The sequence below is a fragment of the Lissotriton vulgaris genome, chromosome 2_1 (genome assembly GCF_964263255.1).
Source record: "Lissotriton vulgaris chromosome 2_1, aLisVul1.2, whole genome shotgun sequence".
NCBI classification, from domain to species: domain Eukaryota; kingdom Metazoa; phylum Chordata; class Amphibia; order Caudata; family Salamandridae; genus Lissotriton; species Lissotriton vulgaris.
In genome coordinates, this window is record NC_141687.1 from 1,726,389,495 (window position 1) to 1,726,408,563 (window position 19,069).

The following is a 19,069-nucleotide window of genomic DNA, read 5'->3' on the forward strand; positions in this document are numbered from 1 at the left end:
ACCAGCCGCACAATGAACACCATCCACTCCGGATCTCCAACAGACCCTTGCCCCCACCACGTCTTCAACACAGCCGACTCCATCATCGCCCCCCAACTCCAGGACATCATCAACGCCTCCTTCAACACCGCCACCTTACCGGAATGCTGGAAGCATGCCGAGCTCAGCGCCCTCCTGAAGAAACCAACAGCGGACCCCACCGACCTCAAGAACTTCCGCCCCATCTCGCTCCTCCCTTTTCCGGCCAAAGTCATCGAGAAGAACGTCAACAGACAGCTTGCCGCCTTCCTCAAGACGAACGGATCCCTCGACCACTCGCAATTCGGCTTCCGAGCCAACCACAGCACCGAGACTGCCCTCATCGCAGCAACTGACAACATCAGATCCCTCCTCGACAACGGGGAAACAGCGGCCCTCATCCTACTGGACCTCTCCGCCGCGTTTGACACCGTCTGCCACCGCACCCTAGTGCAACACCTCAGCAACATCGGAATCCGAGAAAAGGCACTGGAGGGGATCATCTCGTTCCTCGCTGGAAGAACCCAGAGAGTCTGCCTCCCTCCATTCAGATCCGAGGCCACCGAAGTCATCTGCGGCGTCCCACAGGGATCATCGCTCAGCCCTACCCTCTTCAACGTCTACATGAGCCCCCTCGCCGCCATCGCACGCCAACACAACCTCAACATTATCTCCTACGCCGACGACACCCAGCTGATCCTCTCCCTCGCCAATGACCCAGCCACCGCCAGAACCAGCCTACACGAAGGGATGAAAGACGTCGCCGAATGGATGAAGAACAGCCGACTGAAACTGAATTCAGACAAGACGAAAGTCCTCATCCTGGGATCATCGCCCTCCGCCAGGGATGACTCCTGGTGGCCGCCTGCCCTGTGCACCACTCCCAAGCCAACGGACCACGCACGTAACCTGGGCTTCATCCTGGACTCCTCCCTCTCGATGACCAGACAATGCAATGCCGTCTCATCATCGTGCTTCAACACCCTGCGCATGCTCCGCAAGATCTTCCGATGGATCCCCACCGAAACAAGGAAGACGTTCACCCAGGCACTCGCCACCAGCCGACTGGACTACGGAAACACCCTCTACTCCGGAACCACAATCAAACTTCAGAAGAGACTCCAACGCATCCAGAACGCCTCCGCACGCCTCGTCCTGGACATCCCCGCCACAGCCATATCTCCAGCCACCTGAAAGACCTGTATTGGCTCCCCATCAGCAAGAGGATCACGTTCAGACTCCTCACCCACGCACACAAGGCTCTCCACGACCTGGGCCCCAAGTACCTCAAAAACCGCCTGACCTTCTACACGCCCACCCGCCAGCTACGGTCCACCAGCCTTTCCCTCACCGCCGTTCCACGTATCCGCAAGGCCACCGCCGGTGGAAGATCCTTCTCCTACCTTGCAGCCAAGACATGGAACTCTCTCCCCAACCACCTTCGGCTAACCTAGGACCACCTCTCCTTCAGGAAGCAACTGAAGACCTGGCTGTTCGAGAAGTAGAGGACCCCTCCCCTCCAGCGCCTTGAGACCCTTCCGGGTGAGTAGTGCGCTATACAAGTGTCTTGATTGCTTGATTGATTGGGTAGCACTGCCGTTCAACTATAATTCCACTGATTTTGAAATACCTACCCGTATTGTCGGGCGCATAAGACGAGTGGGCGAATAAGACGACCCTCTACTTTTCCTGTTAAAATGTAGGGTTTGGGCTATATGCGCCGCATAAGACTACCCCTCTTCCAACGCACACCAAATAAAAATTTAAAAACATCAGATTTGTTTTTAATATGGTAATTTTAATTCTAATGCTTATGACATGCAGCTACTTTGTAGGAAAACTGTCACTTATAAACATAAGGCTGTTTGTCATCAAACATGTAACATAAAAAAGTGCAAGTGGATTAAACTTTTCCTAATTCACTCTAAAGCTGAAAGGAAGGATAAGACAATAAACCCATGAGAGCTGCCATTCTGTTTGCTTTCTAAGCTGTCACCCAAACTGGAACTGATGATGATAGGAGGAAGATAACAAACAATAGAGAGAAAGCAAGTGCTAGGCAAGTCCATGGCGCCAATCATAACTCCAAGCTATTGTTACAGGATTTGCTGGCGTGACAGTTTCCCTTTAAAAGCCTTCAAAATCCTCCTGTTTGTCATCTGATATCATAAGTAAATCAATGACATCTTGTAATACATTTGTAAGGCAGTCATCGTATGGATCTAATTCCGTATCAGATGGTGTGGTCTCGGCTTCGACTTCCTCTTCATCTTGCCACAAGTAGTTGTCCTCCATACCATCTAATGAATTTGATATGCTACACTTCTTGAAAGACTTGATAACTGTTTGAGCATCAATATCATCCCAGGCTTTCATGACAAACTTACACAAAACATCCAACTGTGGAGCACGCATAATTCCTCCTTTTGTGAATGACTTTTCGCCTCTAACCATCCACTCATTCCACTGTTCTCTAATGCAATCTTTAAATGGCTTGTTTAGGCACACATCCAGTGGCTGTACCAATGATGTAAATCCTGCAGGAATAACTGCTGCCTCTGTGTTTATTCTTGCCAGCCTTTGCTTGGTGCTGGGAGTTAATTGAGCCCTGAACATATCCCACAACAGTAGACTACGTTTTTGAATAGGTCCACCTGGTCGCCTGCGCCATACATCATCAAGCCATAGCTTTACCCCTTCTTCATCCATCCAGCGTTTTTCATTCACATGTACAAAACAACCAACAGGAAACTTGAGTTTCGGCATTGTTTTTCTTTTAAAAAGAATCATTGGTCTCAGTTTGGTGCCATCAGCTGTGCATGCTAGTACCACTGTAAAACTGGACTTCTCATGTCCTGTTGTTTTGATTAAAATCGTTTTTTCACCTTTTGGATTGACAGTTTTATTTCCAACCATATCAAAATTCATTGGAGCTTCATCCATATTTCCAATACTACTTAACGCATAGCCATGTTTATTACGTTGTTGTATTACGTATCGATGGAAACTGTGTACTTTAGCATCAAGATCTGCTTGGATTGGGTGGGTCAGCTCTCCCTCCCTGTCTGCTTAGCCCTCCCTGTCTCCAAGACGATCCGAGTGGTAGTGCGCAATGTGAGTACGCATGAGAGCAGGGAGAGGGGGCGGCTGGCAGGGATGCAACGCGCGGTGGCTCAGCTACAGGGCGCCTGTCCCTGAAGTTTCAGCACGCCGTATACCAGCTGATAAGAGGACCCCTAGCGTATAAGATGACCCCCGACTTTTGAGAAGATTTTCATGGGTTAAAAAGTCATCTTATACGCCAAAAAATACGGTATGTTTCCATGATTACATTTTCAACAGTACAAATGAATTACTCCTGTCAGGATAAACACAATGAGGCCCAGTACCAGACTAACTGATGTAGCAATGTAGGGCTGAAATATATAAGTTTCAAAAAGAGGACGATTATTTGTACAAGATCATGATATGCTAACAAATGACATCAAATTGTAATTATATGTGCAATTAAAATATGTAAAAAGTTCTGCACAGTGTTCCAACCACAACTGTCTCAAGTGTTTGCGACAACTGTTTTATCCCTCGCATCCTGAGTTTTGTAGTCTGGTCTTAACCAGACTCCACATGCATTACTGTTTACCTCCAGCACCTTTTGTTTAAAATGATCTCTGTACAGCACTTTGGATATAGTAAAACATCTAAAACAAATGGCCACATGTTGTGCCCATCATGCTTTAACTTTCTGAAACAAATCTTACAGAAGCATCGATTTCTTTGTCCACAGCCAATTTCCATATATTCAGACCTTGCTCCTTCTTCCTTATTGTAAACCTAAACATTGGCATACAACTTGAGATTCAGCTTGTACCAATCATGCAACTCTATATCCAGATCGACCCTTCCTTCCAGAGGAAACTCTGCGGTAAGAAATTGTCTCTCTTCCTTATCTTCATTGTGAGATTCCCTTCCCAGTGTCTGTTAAAATTGACTATCTTCACAACTCTTTCTGCTTCTCCATCAGGTCTCTGTGGGAACTTCAACAACATCCAGGGAGATGAGTTCACAGGCAGCAGTGGAATGGTGGAGGGAACAGCGGCAGCGTTTGGCAATTCTTGGAAGGTCTACCCCCAATGCCCTGATGTCAAAAACATATTTGATGATCCCTGCCTAATTAACTCAGAGAAAGGTAAGTTTCCCTTTTTTTGAGAGCTCACCATGGTATAGGAAAGGCAATGCAAGGTGTTGTGACAAGAATACTTATTATGATACCGCTCAGTATCTTAATGACTAGAGGCACGTAATAAAATAACCAGTACTTCTTCTGAGGAGCCCAAAAATAGGACCAGTGGTGATGGTAACGGGTGTCAAGAAATGCCAATAGATGGTATTCTTTACCCCTACTGTATTTTATAAGGATACTGATATCACAGAGGTGTTACATCACCATATGCACGGTCACATCATCCCTTTCCACAAACCACTAAAGACCTTGGTGTGTTACTCCTTCATATTGAAGAAGTTAGTATGATTGCAGACATGAAGAATAAAAGTTACATTGCTTTTGCAAAATTAACCTCCGAAAAACCAGTTCATAATTTGTTGCAAAAGATATTGGAATCAGTTTAATTTAAAACATACAAAGATGCTAAAGCTCAGCATATGTAGAATCGTGCAGAGATTCCATCTGTCTAATAGTTGCTACAAAGATCTCGTTTCTGCAAATCATTGTTCATTTTTATTAAAAGCTGATCAGCAGAAGGAAAGGGCTGTTCAAGGTGTTTCATTGTTTAAACTGTAACTATACTCTGCAGACTTCTTTTCACCTTGGCTGCTAGCTCTGCTAGGAGCTGTTATGATGTCACATCTCAAAATAGAAATAATTTATTGGAATAGCGCAGCTACCGCATTTTTTATAAGCCTGTGGGTAGAGACATCACAACTTAACTGTAATAAGGAAATTAGAGATGAGCTTTTATAGAAGGATTTCAGGCACCATGTTACTGAGACAGCATTCAGCAGCTGTATTAATGTAACATATCCTATGATGCAGCCCCTCTCCTAGTCCATTTTGGCTTTATTCTAGGGAAGGGAATGATGGTTAAACATGCAAATCCTTTCAAAACAGTGTGATAGACACCCAAAGACAATCTGAAAAGTAAGAGATTGTCTGATTCGTTTCTAATCCCCCCAATTTGGATGCAGAGAAATTGATAAAATGGCTTGAAGAGCATTTTCTCTTAAATATGCAAGTAGACCGGATAATCGCTCATCCTAATACCCACAGTCCGTAAGGTGCTTACCTATTCCCTGTATTTCACAGAGAGTGTCAGCTTAAAAATTATGAATATTACAGCATACTCAAAAAAGGACCAGAAAGTCACAGCTGCTCTGAAATATGTGGGAATTGAAGTTTCCCTCTAATTTGTTTTCAGGCCTGCATGAAGCCTTCATCCTACTATTTTTTCTCAAACTTTTTGAACCTGGCTTTTACCAACCTTGTTCCACAGAAACACATATGTGTTCATCAGTTATCCTCAGCTGTTCAATATTAAGGCGCCATTAATGGTACTGGAGCATCACCATAAATTGTTAATTCCCCCATTCACTAAACACATGGTTCCCCTGCTTAATTTAGGGGAGGGAGAAGGGCTGTTATTTCAGATAGAAGGTCGAGCGAGTGAAAGCTGACTCTACTGTCAGAAACAATCCTCTGAGCTACACTACCCACAGCAGACTTGGAGACCAGAGGCCAAGCCCGATTATAGTGGGCCCATGACATCATATCGCAGTGTTTTTCCAGTCTAGAATTGCCATGCATGGGAATGCCCCCACTCCCTAGGAGAAATCTCCCTTTACATCAGGGACATGTTTTTTTTTAACATTTTTCATAAAAAGCCCCATAATAAGGCCTGTTTTGGGCAAAAAGTAAACAATACCACCCAGTCCTTTATGATGCCATGGCATGGTGGACCAGTCAGCATCGACTTGTAGTGCTAGTAATGATCCCGAGTTATCTGCAGAAGGAGTTTCCTAAAAAATATCCCTTGAGCCCTTACTTCGGTTCTTGAGCTCCCAACCGTCACTTCTATCGCCCACTGAATCACAGAGAGTTCCAAGACTGTTCATTTGGGTATCGTGGATGTATTAGCATTACCCAGTTTTCCATCCAGCTAGCCTCCACCTCCAAAGGGGCTATCCATGAGTCTATCCACAAACTACTATGTTCTTTTCTCTACTCAATCCTACTGCTATCCATCATATTAACCCCTTGCCTGCTTATGATGGAACCATGCCGTCATGAGCCACGGGCGGCGTGTGCTAATGACAGCGTGGGTCCGTTATGCTGCCGCCGCTCCACCCACGCGGCATTATTCTGCAGGCTGTGCGGGCATATTAATGAGCGGGCGGGGCTGTGACTGAACCACACCGTCATGAGCAAACGCCGACCGTGGTTCATGACGGTGTGGTTCCGTCACGAACATAGCAGCGCCTTGCTTACCCACCAGCGCCTTGTTGGAATTAGCACCGTGGCCAAAGGGTTAACATCAGGGGATTATGACTTGGAAATAAACATGTTTAAAGATTGCAGGTTTCTGCAATTACTGTTCCTGACTGATTTTTCGGCACATGTTTACTCCTATCACACGTTTTGGAACTGCACACGCACACAGAATTACAAAACGTTATTCCTCATGGTATTCCCTTTTCGAGGGATTTAGGATCACATGCACCACCTGCTCTAAGGTGGTGATATGTGTGCGCTGGAGCCTCTGTCTGCCACACTCGGTGGAGGGAGGTCGGTATGAAGAGCAGGGGAGGGAGGGAGGCAGTCAAAGCTTCATGCACATTTAGTGGCTGGAATTACAGGTAAAATTGAACCCGATATTTTTGCGCTGGGAAAACCTGGTGCCAGAACAGCAGGCCAGTCATGATCAGGTGGAGAGAAATAACAAACGGAAATTCCACTTCACCTCAATCATAATCAGTGTCTTGGCTCTCCTGATATCCCTTTACTGTTGAACATTGATCCTAGATTTCATTTACCTCTAGGTCAATTGATCTTCAGCTGTCTGAGGATCTTCTTATTCCCAGGCATTCGAAGATTATACCTGGCTTGTTTTAGCTAACAGTCAGGAAGGCCTGACTCCTAAGACAAGATATTTTCATCTCATTCTCTCTCCCTTCTCTAGCACCCACTTATCTAGGCATGGTTCTTTTCCACATACAATATTTTCCTCATTTACGGTTACAGAGGCAAACTAAGATTTATATCAAGAAATTTCCTGCATAGTTAGCAAACTGTCGTAAATGGGTGTCTAAAAACTTAGATGACAACAAGAAAATAACTTGAATAGTATGCTCTCTGATATATCTTCCAGACAACTACGCTCATGACACGTGTGATTTGCTCAACAAGTCCAATGGACCATTTGCTCCTTGTCATCACTTGGTGAATCCACAGTCCTACTACAAGGTACGTATGTGGTGGGCTTGTCTTGTCTTTTCTTGTCTTATCTTTTTTCTAAATGAAGCCGTCATTTGGAGGACATTTTTTTTTAACTCAGACTTCTTAACTGATGTCAGTTGGCTTAATCCCAGAGGTCAGTGGAGGCTCTGTCCTGCAAGAATAGCAAATGTCATGTTAGTGTGTGATTAGTGTAATGGAAAAAGAGTAGGTGCCAACCCACTAGCTTAGCGTAGCCTGAGGCTAATGCCTCCAGTTGCTTGATTACCCACTCAAAGTAGTGACAGAGTGGCAGATGAAACTGTGAGGTGTCTGGTGAATGCTCACATACTGTATGCATTGTTGGAAATACTGTAGGTATGGTCAAAAGTTGTTTGCCATGGTGAAGTGATAGCTGCAGAGCTCTGTTTTGAAATGGAAGTGCATATTCAAGCAGGATAGCTTTACTGGCATGTGTGGGAGGACCATCCTTTCTTTGTTACACTAAGAAGTTACTGGACTGTGAAACTAATATGACCCTGAAGAACCGAGAGCCATTAAAATAGTACAGAAGAGGTCAACAATTCTCCATGATGTTAGAAAAGCCATGGTGCACATACTTACTGTGGGAACAAATATTGCCAGAAATGTATTCATGTCCCCACTTTGCAAGTCTGTTTCCTGGATCTGTGTACCTATAGATAAGTGTGCATTAAATGGTTTAGAGCTTGCAGTGTGTAAGAGTATAAGCGTGCATGTGCTAGAATTTTCAGTTGCTGGAAGTCCCTAGTTGAATATACGGGTGTCGATTCACATGGTAGGTGTAGCAGATGTCACATAACATACCCTTTGAACTTAATGACATTACACTAAGTGGCATTATATGACCCTTGATCCTGATTTTTTCCAGGAAGACATGCCACATGACCCTAGCATCACACTTACACTCCCTTTTACTCAATCCCATTCATTCTTACTGACTGACTCATACACTGGCATTCACTCTTAATCTCACTGTAACTCAATGACACTTCCAGGTTTACTAATGGTTTGGACTGTGTTTGTGTCCAGTGGCGGCTGGCATGGAATGAGGGTGGCAGAGCGGGCAGGGCAAGGGGTGAACAAAACATTTTTTTTTAAAACACTTACTTCCTCAGGGCTGCCTCCGTCTTTCCTCCATCATTGTTTCCTGACAAGTCCCAGAAGCACACAAAATGCTGCAATGCAGCGTTGTGCTTGGTCTGAGTGCCATGATTCGACACTCAGACCAGGACAGGGAAACTGTGCATATTCCCCACCAGGCTGTGCATTACTGCCTGATGGGGAACATGCAAAGTGTGCATGACTGTTTGGCCAAGCTAAGACGGCCGTCCAAACTATCATGCGCACTTAGAGTGTGCATGAACCACTCCTCCCAGGCTCTGATACCATCCCCACCCCCCAACCATGCCCCATAGCAAAGAAAAATAAAATGTTAATAATGAGGTTATTGCTATTTTATTTTTATTTTTTCATTCTTTGAGAGCAGTGGGGTGACACTCCTCCTCCTTATCAGAGTAGCCGCCCCTGTTTGTGTCACTTTTGTGTTAGGTTTGCAATAACTATCCAACACAAGTCCTTATTTGTGTTGGACAGCATCCCAAAGTACCACTTAATTGCTCTATATAGTGCTTTGTATTTTTTGCATCAAGTGGGAGTTCCATGGGCAATGAATGGGCATTCTCATGCAAACATCCATGAGTTTTGACAAAAATCTTTATCTACAAACATTGGTAGAGGGGACTTTGTGGCAAAATCTTCCAACTTCCATCTCCTTGAAGGAGGTAAAATGAGGGAACATGTTTTAATTCCTCCTAATTTTCCAACTTTGCATGAGTGCTGCATTGTAAAACAGAGATGCAAAGCGAGAAAAGTCTTGAAGTATAGTTTTTGTGGTGAAAGGGACTCCTTCCTGTACAAAACCTATGCTTCAGAGAACACACACAGACATGCACTATGACTATGGCGTAAGGGTGTGTGCATTGGTATGTGGCTTCCAAAAGTATATGTGTTCACAGTGAGAGAAATAATCCACCATATCTTATTAGATACGGTGCGTGTTTTCTCCTTCACCTTGACACATACATATACACACATACAAATGTACACTGAAAAAAACAAAGGTTAATTTGAAGTTATAGTTAAGTGTTGAAATAAGGTAAAAATGAATGTGCAAAAGGTTGAAAGCTTCTGAAATTCACCAGTTACAGTGTAATGAGCTAATTATGTTATGTTATGTTAGTGATATTTGTAAAGCACTCGAATCACCTCCTAAGGGGTCGCTCTTCGCTCTAACTTGCACTCCCGCCATACACTGCTCTTGACCTCACATATTGCATTACTCATGACATACTAAATTACATCATTAATGACATCATACATTTCTAGGGCTTTACTATACCTAAATATAATGTCACTTTAGCCCAAAAGAATTGTGGGAAAAATGTATAGGGTGTGGGTGTATGTGTATATGTCTGCGCGTGTGCGTGTGTGTGTGTGTGTGTAAAGCAATGCGGTCACAAGTTCACGATGCATACTCACTGCTGGTACTGGCAGGAGAGGGAGACTGGCCCTCTCAAAGTATTCCTACCACAGATAACACCGCACACAAGGAGATCCAGTTAGTTTAAATTATTCAAAATACTGCTTGACAACACCAACGCAGTTTGACTACATAAGTCTTGTTCACAGTCGTTCAGTCCATTTTTGCTGTCAGTTATATACGAAGTGCCAGTTGCGCTTATTATGAAGCATTCTGGGTAATGTTTTATGACATTACCTCGTGTTGACACAGTAACTTAAAGCACATGTTTCAGCAAGGCAGATATTGTTTTACTACAAAAAAATGGTTACTGTCATATGTCAACTAATAAACATTCATGTCTCGTACAAATGATTGCTCATATGTGATTATTGCACTTTGTGGGATAAGTGCCAAATTGTCACACCAGCATAATTAATATATACAGGGAAGATCAATTTCCATAATCATGTAATTCTTGGGTTGTTTGAACAAAACAATACTGTGTGCATTTTACATATAAACACCGTATACAGTGAGAGGGAGTCAAAATTTACGTTCAATATCAGAACAAAATATCCTGTAATTTATTCCCATATCCATGGATCAGCAATGCCAACCCAAGAATGACATAGTTGGGGAATTTGATTTGTCCCGTATACATTAATTATGCTCCAGAACATGTAGGACTTACACTACCTTTATGGTCTCTTGTGTTGGTTGTGAAAGGCCCTACTGGGAGTGACATTCTGAGATTGACTCACATACCGCCCGATTCATCAAAGAAAATAGCGCTCGCAAAGGGCCAGAGTCTGAGAATCTGGCCCTTTGCGAGAGCGATTTTTGCATTTGGGATTCAGCATCCCAAATGTAAAAATCGCTAATTGCGATCTCGCAATTTTGCGATGAATTACATTTAAGGAATCTCTATTTGAGATTCCTTAAATGCAATTCAACATCCAATTTCATTTTGCGAATTCGCAATTTCTTGCTGCAATTTACCACGAGGTCAGACCTCGTGGTAAATTGCGAAAACTCAGAAAAATGCATTTAAATGCATTTTTCTGAGTTGCATGTTAAACACACACATGTCCTTTGGACATGTGTGTGTGCAACACCTGTGTAAAGTTTCATTTGAGGGGTGCTACAGGGTGTCCTTTGGACACCCCTGGCACACTTCAAATCGCTATCTTATTTGCGATTAGCAAATTGCTAATCGCAAATAAGGAATACTCCCCATTCATTCCCTAGGGCCTTTTGGCGAGTTATTCCTTATTTGCGATTAGCAATTTGCTAATCGCAAATAAGGAATATGTAGGAATCGCATTTCTTCATGCAATTTCTACATGAATCCTGTTTTGCGAGTCCTTAATAGCGATTCGCTATGAATCGCTATTAGGGCCTCGCAAAACGGGAGTTTGCCTATTTGGTCCGTGGTTGAACCTCGCTGGAGGGAGTCTTGCTCTCAGGAAAGGCCAGAAAACCATTTTTTTTGCCATAAAGGCTCTGGAGTCTTTCAAATCTACGTGGGAGGAGCCTTTGAGAAGTATTTGTAACATATTGGGGAATATTATCAAGGACAGAATCGCCTCTTTAGCAACACTTTTTGCCATTAATGCAGCAATATTCTTTTCACCCTATGAACAAGGCGGCGCTAACATGCATTAGCGCATGTTAGCAGCCGATTTTGTAACGCATCTCATGACAGCGATAAATATCGCTAATGAGATGCAAAGTAGGCGTTCCGTCCTAAGAAAACATGTGAAATGCTGCAAAAACCAACATCGCAGTATTACCAATGCTGCCCCTGAACAGCGAAGCTATGAGAAAAGGCGCACTAGGCCCCCATTATTGCATGATTCCAACGCCTTAAAAAAAACTGACTTACCAGTATTGCCTATGGGAGGTGGATTGTGTAGTTAGGTACACAGTCCCCTATTAACAAGCATTTAATAAGCGCTGTGAAATCATCGCTGGATTTCACACGTTAATGATGATTATCGCAGTCTATCGCTGGATTGCACATTGACTATTATCAAAGCGTTGCTAATACGCCGCTAACAGGGCGATGTAATTCAGCGAAAGAGGGCGATATTGAAAAAGCGCTAAGAGCGTTTTGCGATATTTATCGTAGTTTGTAGATAATATGCCCTATTAATGAGCCTGCTTTTTTAAAATCTCGCTGTGAAGATATCTAGGGTTGTGTGTGGCACATTTTAAACAACAACACAATATTAATCACACTGCACAGTAGGGTTAAATTCATTAATATGAAACGATGTTATTGCTACTTGGCAAATTTAGATACAGATATTAGGAGCATGATTTCATACAGTTTACAATTTGCTATATTAAGTTAGATTAAGTAACCTTGGGGCATATTACCAAGCAATAGCGATAATTATCGCTATTGCTTGGTTAGAGACAAAATTTTACCGCTGAGCTGCGCGGATTTTTATTGCAAATAAACCTTGGTATTACCAAGGTTTATCGCAAATGCAATAAAAATCGTCCGCAATGCATGAATATCGCTGAAAAGTCATCGATATTCATGCATTACCGAGCTAATGCTCTTAGCCATGTTATCCACCTCCCATTGGATAACATGGCTAAGAACTGCTCAGGGCAGGTGTTAGCTTTTGGAGAAATTTGCGCTTAACGCAAATATCTCCAAAAGTTGGTAATAGGAGATAGCGATGTTAGCGACTGTTTCCAGTCGCTAACATCTTGGCACGCCCACTTTGCATGTCATTAGTGATAAATATCACTGACATGCAAAGTGGGGCCCAAGATGGTCGCTATCTCCTACTAGCTGTCGCTAACTGGTGTTAGTGACAGCTAGGTAATAGGGAGATAATTTTATCTCCGCTTTCTTGGCTTTTAAAACCAAAAAAGCTGAGATAAACCCCCTTGATAATATGCCCCCTAGTTTTTTGTTGTGATATGTTGTGCTGTGTTTTTTTATGTTATGTTAGGGGAATTTTATGCATTATTCCAAATAGCGCTATAAACTGTCAGAGATTGTAGAGGCAGCTGCTGCCATACTTGTGCCAATGACAATGTAGTCTTCCACTTCATCAATATTTTTCTATTTTCTTCTGATTTATGTCATATTTGTCTCAATATTTTGCAAGGTTCAGTTTTCTTTTGGTTTTCGGTCGATGGCTTCCCTCCTATGCTATAGACCTCAAACTGAGGGGGCACCCTATGATAAATGCAATAAACTGTGAGCAGCTGGAAGGGGACATGATCTACTCGACATAGTCTACTGGCCACTCCTTTCTCCACTTCCCCATAGCACTCACTTGCAGAGACTCTCCTCGCTGGCTCCACCACTGCCCATGAGTTCATTGCTCAATTTCACTTTAGGACCTGTGACTCTGCTGCACTTGTCCTTGGCTTGAGATATCTCAGTGACACGATTCCAGTGGCACATCAGTAGGTTGAGTTGACCCAAAATGCCTGTTGGCACCAGAAGATGGGATTGACTTCACCTAGTCAGCAGAGGCAGTGAACAGGAATGCAATGTAGGACCTAGTGCAGTTCATGTTGAAGCAACTATTCTTGCATGCTAATGTGTTTCCTACTGAAACTTGCTGTTTGTTGCATTTATAGAATTGTCTCTTCGATACCTGTGCCTGCAAGAACACCGTTGACTGCTTCTGTGCTGCCCTATCATCCTATGTTCGAGCCTGTGCCATAAAAGGACTTGTCCTGACTGAATGGCGATCCGATTTGTGCAGTAAGTAACAAAGAGGCTCAATATGCTTCATCCAGCATAGGCTTCCAGGTAGAGATTCTTCTTGATGTTCTGCTGACATCTATCTCCTTTAATAATTGAGGAATGGGCTGGAACTACCGGACATTCCTAGTAGGGGCTCCTTTTTACCAGATGACCGAATTCCCGATTACTATTTTAGTTTAGACCTCCCCTGCAGAGATTCACATAGATGTTTCCTTCCTTCAGCTCTTCATAACCCTACTGTAATGTTGTTATTGGGATTCCTTCAAAATAGTTGTGTAAACAGGGTCTTGTCTTTGAGCACTCAAACTGCCAGTATCTTTTTAGGTCTCACCTGCAGTCAACATTAGCTGTACAGTGAAATGTAATGTCCTCACACGTCACACAGACAACACGCAATACACACCACGCAATGCACATCATAGAGGTGCAGAAAGCTTTTTTATGGAGGTCCTCTTTTACTCATTGACTTCTGTGGGTCAGACATTGTCTTTAGACATTGGCCAACAGGATCCATCAGTGTTGGTTTTAGCCCTTGGGATTTGAACACCTTCAAAAATGGTTTGCACAAACGTTGACCCAATTGTTTTATTTTTATTGTATAATTTGAAAAAGACGCGACCCCTGTCCTGCGTTTTCTCTATGTAATCATCACAAGGAATTGTAAAGGGTCTATTTAGTTCATCCCGTTCTTTAAAGTATATTCCTCATGGGATCAAAGATTTGACAGATTACCACAGGCAGTTGCAGACCCGAGTTGATTTCTTGCAAGGACCCTGGAATGTGCAGTGTTAGCTGCTAGGACCAAATGATGCTTACATGACAGGACAACAGCTTCATATCTTCATGGTAAAGTGTTTCCAGCATGTCTTTGCTTAGCCAGCATGAATTGCTCAACCAGGGTTTCTCAGGAAATTGGTCCTTGCCAAGTGGAGTCTGAGACTCCAGTTCAAATGAAATGATTTCATTTCGGAGTAAGATATCCACTTGTCAGCTGCTGTTCACAGATTCTACTCAGTTTAATTCAGTGAGGCATCAGAGGAAGAAAGAATGGAGACGGAGACACTGTGCTTGTGCCAGTGTCGGAGTAGAGCTGAGGTTCTCAGTGTCTCAGCATGACCTGTCGGTGGGGTTATACCTGTGCCCTTGAAAAGCTCAATTAACCTGCTGTACCCGCCCCTGTCCTGTCCTACCCTGCCATTTTCTGTAGATTCCCCTGCCTCCAGCCAGATCCCAGCGCTATCGTTGGCTCGTGCTGCTTGCTTGTTCGCTTTCTCTCCTCATCACACTGGGTCGGCAGTCCCTATCACGCGGACATACAGAGTAGTTCTTGCTCGTCACAGGGATTGGGACCTCAGCCGTCTTACCTCCCCAGGTTGTGTTGCTGTATGCCATCTTTCTGGAACCTGCTGCCATGTGGGAGATACTGTCTGTCTTTGAGAGTCTTTGAGAGGCAGAAAGACATGCAGCTATCTGTGAGTGGTAATATGATGGGTGAACTATTTTGATTTAACATCTTGCCGGTTGGAGGAGGTATGTGTGTAGATATGTGGGGAGAGGTGTTTTAGGGAGGCACTGTGTGAAGCATGGAGCGTGGGGGACCAGCATCCCCCCGTATGTGGGCACTATTGTTCTTTAATGCCTGATGTAAGATACTTAGAGGGTTACGCTGGTGATCAGGCTGGCTTCTGTGTTCCCCAAATGTTGGCAGCTGCATTTTCACTTTCACCACCAGCATTGTTATTGTCTCATTCCTGTGGTACATATTTTCACACTACATCGGTGCTGGATGCTGGAACTCGCTCAAGCTCGCTTAGCGAAATATTCTTGCTCTACATTTCCGACCATTGATAACTTGAAGAACAGATCTCAAAACAAGCATTTCAAATCAGAATATGACACAAGCCTGCAGATTCTAAAGGCACCTGGAATACAAGACGGACCAATAGTAATGATCCTACTCCTCCAGCTATCACACTGGTGGCTCCAGAGTTGCCAACCTTCCAACTTTCAGAATCTTAAGACACAGAAAAACTATCTGCGGAAGCTGATCTTAACCCTCCAGCAATAACTATAATGGTCAGTGAGAAAAAACTATCACCTCCCGAAACAAAAAGCCTGCTTTTTAAACAAATAACAAAATAGAGGCAGTTTTCGACTCAAAATCAAACATCAAGAGCTCTTCTTCTCAGGGACAAATTAGTTCATTTTTGGACTCATGTCTTTCCAATTTGAACCAGTGGCTTAACATAGGCCCCCATGGTGTGGCTGGAGGGTGGGGGCAAGCTCCAGGGGCCCCCTCAGCACAGTGCACTGGCCGGAGAGCTCCTGATTGAGTCCAGAGGCGGCCCCTCCATGAATCCTTGCAGAGGACCCCCTCAAGTTTCATTACGCCACTGACTTGAACTCCAGTGTAGTACTAGAGAAACCATCCCTTCTAGAACAAGCACCACCTTTCCATACAATGCTCACAAGGAAGACAAAAATCATTACTATTCTCAAGCTTGCAAAATCTCCAGGTAATCTTGTGGAGTCTGACTCAGTTTTTGTGGTGGACCTTTCTTCATCCTCAGCATTGCTGGATTATGTCCAACAAACTATGACCATCCAACGGAAAAATAATTCCTTGGCAAACTCGTTAGATGATTACAAGTTGCTAGAGGACCTAAGCAGCCTTCATAATAGGGCAATGATTAACAGAAATTCAACTGCTCAGCTTCTATATTCATCACTTAACCCAAAATGTTAATCTTGCACTGCTAAGGACACTCCACCACTTTACCCGGTTCTTCAAACAGTAGGAGTGGTGACAACAACCTTATCAACAAGAATTTGCAATGCAATCGGTCTCTCCTTTGGGACTTATATTTATTTGGCTATGAAGCACATTAGCCTGGGTGCTGAAACATCTACTGTTCTTTAACATGGAGGGAAAGTAAGCACCAAACTGCATGACATTCCAGGTATGGGAACACATTGAGAGAAATATTGCCTTTCAGTGGGAAATGGAATAGCCCAAAGCTCTGTTTTTAATATAAAATCAGGGCCTCCGGTGGTCATATCACTGAAAATACAAGATTTTACAAAAATATTATTGTCTACGGGTGCTTGTGGAAGACAATTTCTACGGACTGGAATCTAGAGAATGCTAAAGTGATTCTGGTATTTTACTGTTCTCTGCTGGTCGTTTCCTATGAAGAAAGTTAAAGAGAGGCAGTTGCCCCAAAAAAAATTCATAAAAGAAAGTCCCTCAGCAGAAAGCAATTTTGGAATTTTACTGACTTCTGCTGGCCATTTTCTATCAAGACAGTTAAATAGAGGCAGTTGAACAGAAAAAAGTCCCTAAGTGGAAGCGGACAAGTCCTAGGGCGGATCTCCAGAGGCCATAAAGTACATAGACATATAAGTATATACTAAAGTATACATACTAAAGTATGAACTAAAGTATATATACTAAAGTATATACTAAAGTATACACTAAAGTATATACAAGAGGTCTCGAATGCTCGACCTAAAAATGGCAGATACCTTAAGGGAGAAATCTTCGGCTCTTGCTGAACAACCAATGGTATTAAAAGATATTAAAGATGAACACAAAAACTATTAGTGGCACCATTTTGTTGACGCTATAGTAGACTTGCTTCATCTACTACATAGAAAAGTAACTACTAATCAGGTGGACAGCAATACAGACTCAAATGTACCTTCAGAAGCTAACATTGAAACCCGAATATCTGAATCAAACATACACAGCAGTCAAAACCTTGATGACACAAAAAACGAGCAGCTCAACGAGGTCATTTTTATCCCAAACAAACAACAAAACCCATCGATAGATGTCTCCGTTATTGAAATAATTCAATCTGCTGAATTAACAATCTTAATTTTTGGCAGGTCCAATAGGTGCTTTCCCATGCCTGGTATAAGGCTGGATTTGAAAATATAATTATGCCAGGGCTGAACATTAGAGCACATGATAACAAGCTCTATTCCCCCGAGCAATTAAGAGTATACACCCTGTTTATTTATGTATTATCTTTGATAGTTCATTTCAATCCAACCGTTATTTTAACAACATCTTGTTTTACATAATTACTCCAGCAACACGAATTTGGGGACCATATTATCAAGAAAGGGCGATACATTATCGCCACTTTTATTGGCAGGAAACTGCCACTAAAGCGGCGATAATGGGCTTGATAATATGCCCTTGTAAATTTCCATAGAAGCCCAGGTTCTGGTGTTAACCTGGGCTTCTATGGGAATTAACAAGGGCATATTATCAAGCCCATTATCGTCGCTTTAGCTGCAGTTTCCTGCCCATAAAAGTGGCGATAATGTATCGCCCTTTCTTGATAATATCGCCCCTAGACCTTGAGCACCAGGTAGTTTGTATTTATTCGAAAGCTCATATCTTCCACGATGATATTTGCCCCCTACATTAAAAAAACAATAACACACCATTCTCCCTTGCTTTGCATGGCACAAACATATTCACGGGCTTTCTGAAATCCACGCTTTACTCCCTAACAAGCATAAATGCAAGGGACAGTTGTAAGAGAAATAACTTTGTATTTCGTATTGAAACAAAGCCCCTGATTGTTGCACCGCGGCAGCACTCTGGTTTCCCACTGCATGTCAATACACAGAGACGGTCCGGTATGTGTTTTAATGAAAGGTATTACTGTGACGAAGGAAAACTCAGGTGTCCCTTCTCCTCTTCTTTCATAAGGTAAATATGCAACCGAATGTGCAGCCACCACGACTTACAACTACAATGTCACCACCTGCCAGCCCAGCTGCCGCGCCATCAGTGAGCCTGACATGACCTGCAACACCCCATTTGTGCCTGTGGATGGCTGTGTCTGTCCTGCTGGGGAATATCTGGATTACTCTGGGGCATGTGTCCCTGCTGCAAGCTGCCCCTGCTACTACCAGGGATCGATTGTGCCTTCTGGTAGCACCGTCAATGGGAATGGCCTCATATGGTAAGATGAACTGTCCAGATCCATCATTGGCAAGCAGGGCGGTTCTAGTTTGATAATGATTCTGATATTCTGTGTTGTGATGAATACCCTGCAAGTACCCTGAGTCTAGAGCTTTCTCGAATCGCATGATCAAGATGTTCAGATCGCATTCCGAGCTCTTGCGGATTAGCGGTCCCTTAGTTATGCAAAAATACCATTCTATGTACCCACCATGGTGAACTAAAAATGATCAGGTCATTTCAACTGAACACATGATTGGTCCATTTATTTATATAAAGAGATAGCATGGAAAATTAGGATTTATCACACTCAAACGC

At 43.2% G+C, this 19,069-nt stretch overlaps 1 protein-coding gene across 1 annotated transcript in view; it reads left to right on the forward strand.

The window, feature by feature from the left end:
* LOC147733195 (mucin-5AC-like) overlaps nucleotides 1–19,069 on the forward strand; it is a 231,555-nt gene that overhangs the window by 54,241 nt on the left and 158,245 nt on the right. The window contains exons 12-16 of the mRNA XM_086956006.1: nucleotides 3,803–3,940; nucleotides 4,040–4,204; nucleotides 7,398–7,492; nucleotides 13,638–13,764; nucleotides 18,497–18,752. Of these exons, the coding sequence (XP_086812132.1) occupies nucleotides 3,803–3,940; nucleotides 4,040–4,204; nucleotides 7,398–7,492; nucleotides 13,638–13,764; nucleotides 18,497–18,752 (781 nt within the window). The remainder of the gene's footprint in view (nucleotides 1–3,802; nucleotides 3,941–4,039; nucleotides 4,205–7,397; nucleotides 7,493–13,637; nucleotides 13,765–18,496; nucleotides 18,753–19,069) is intronic.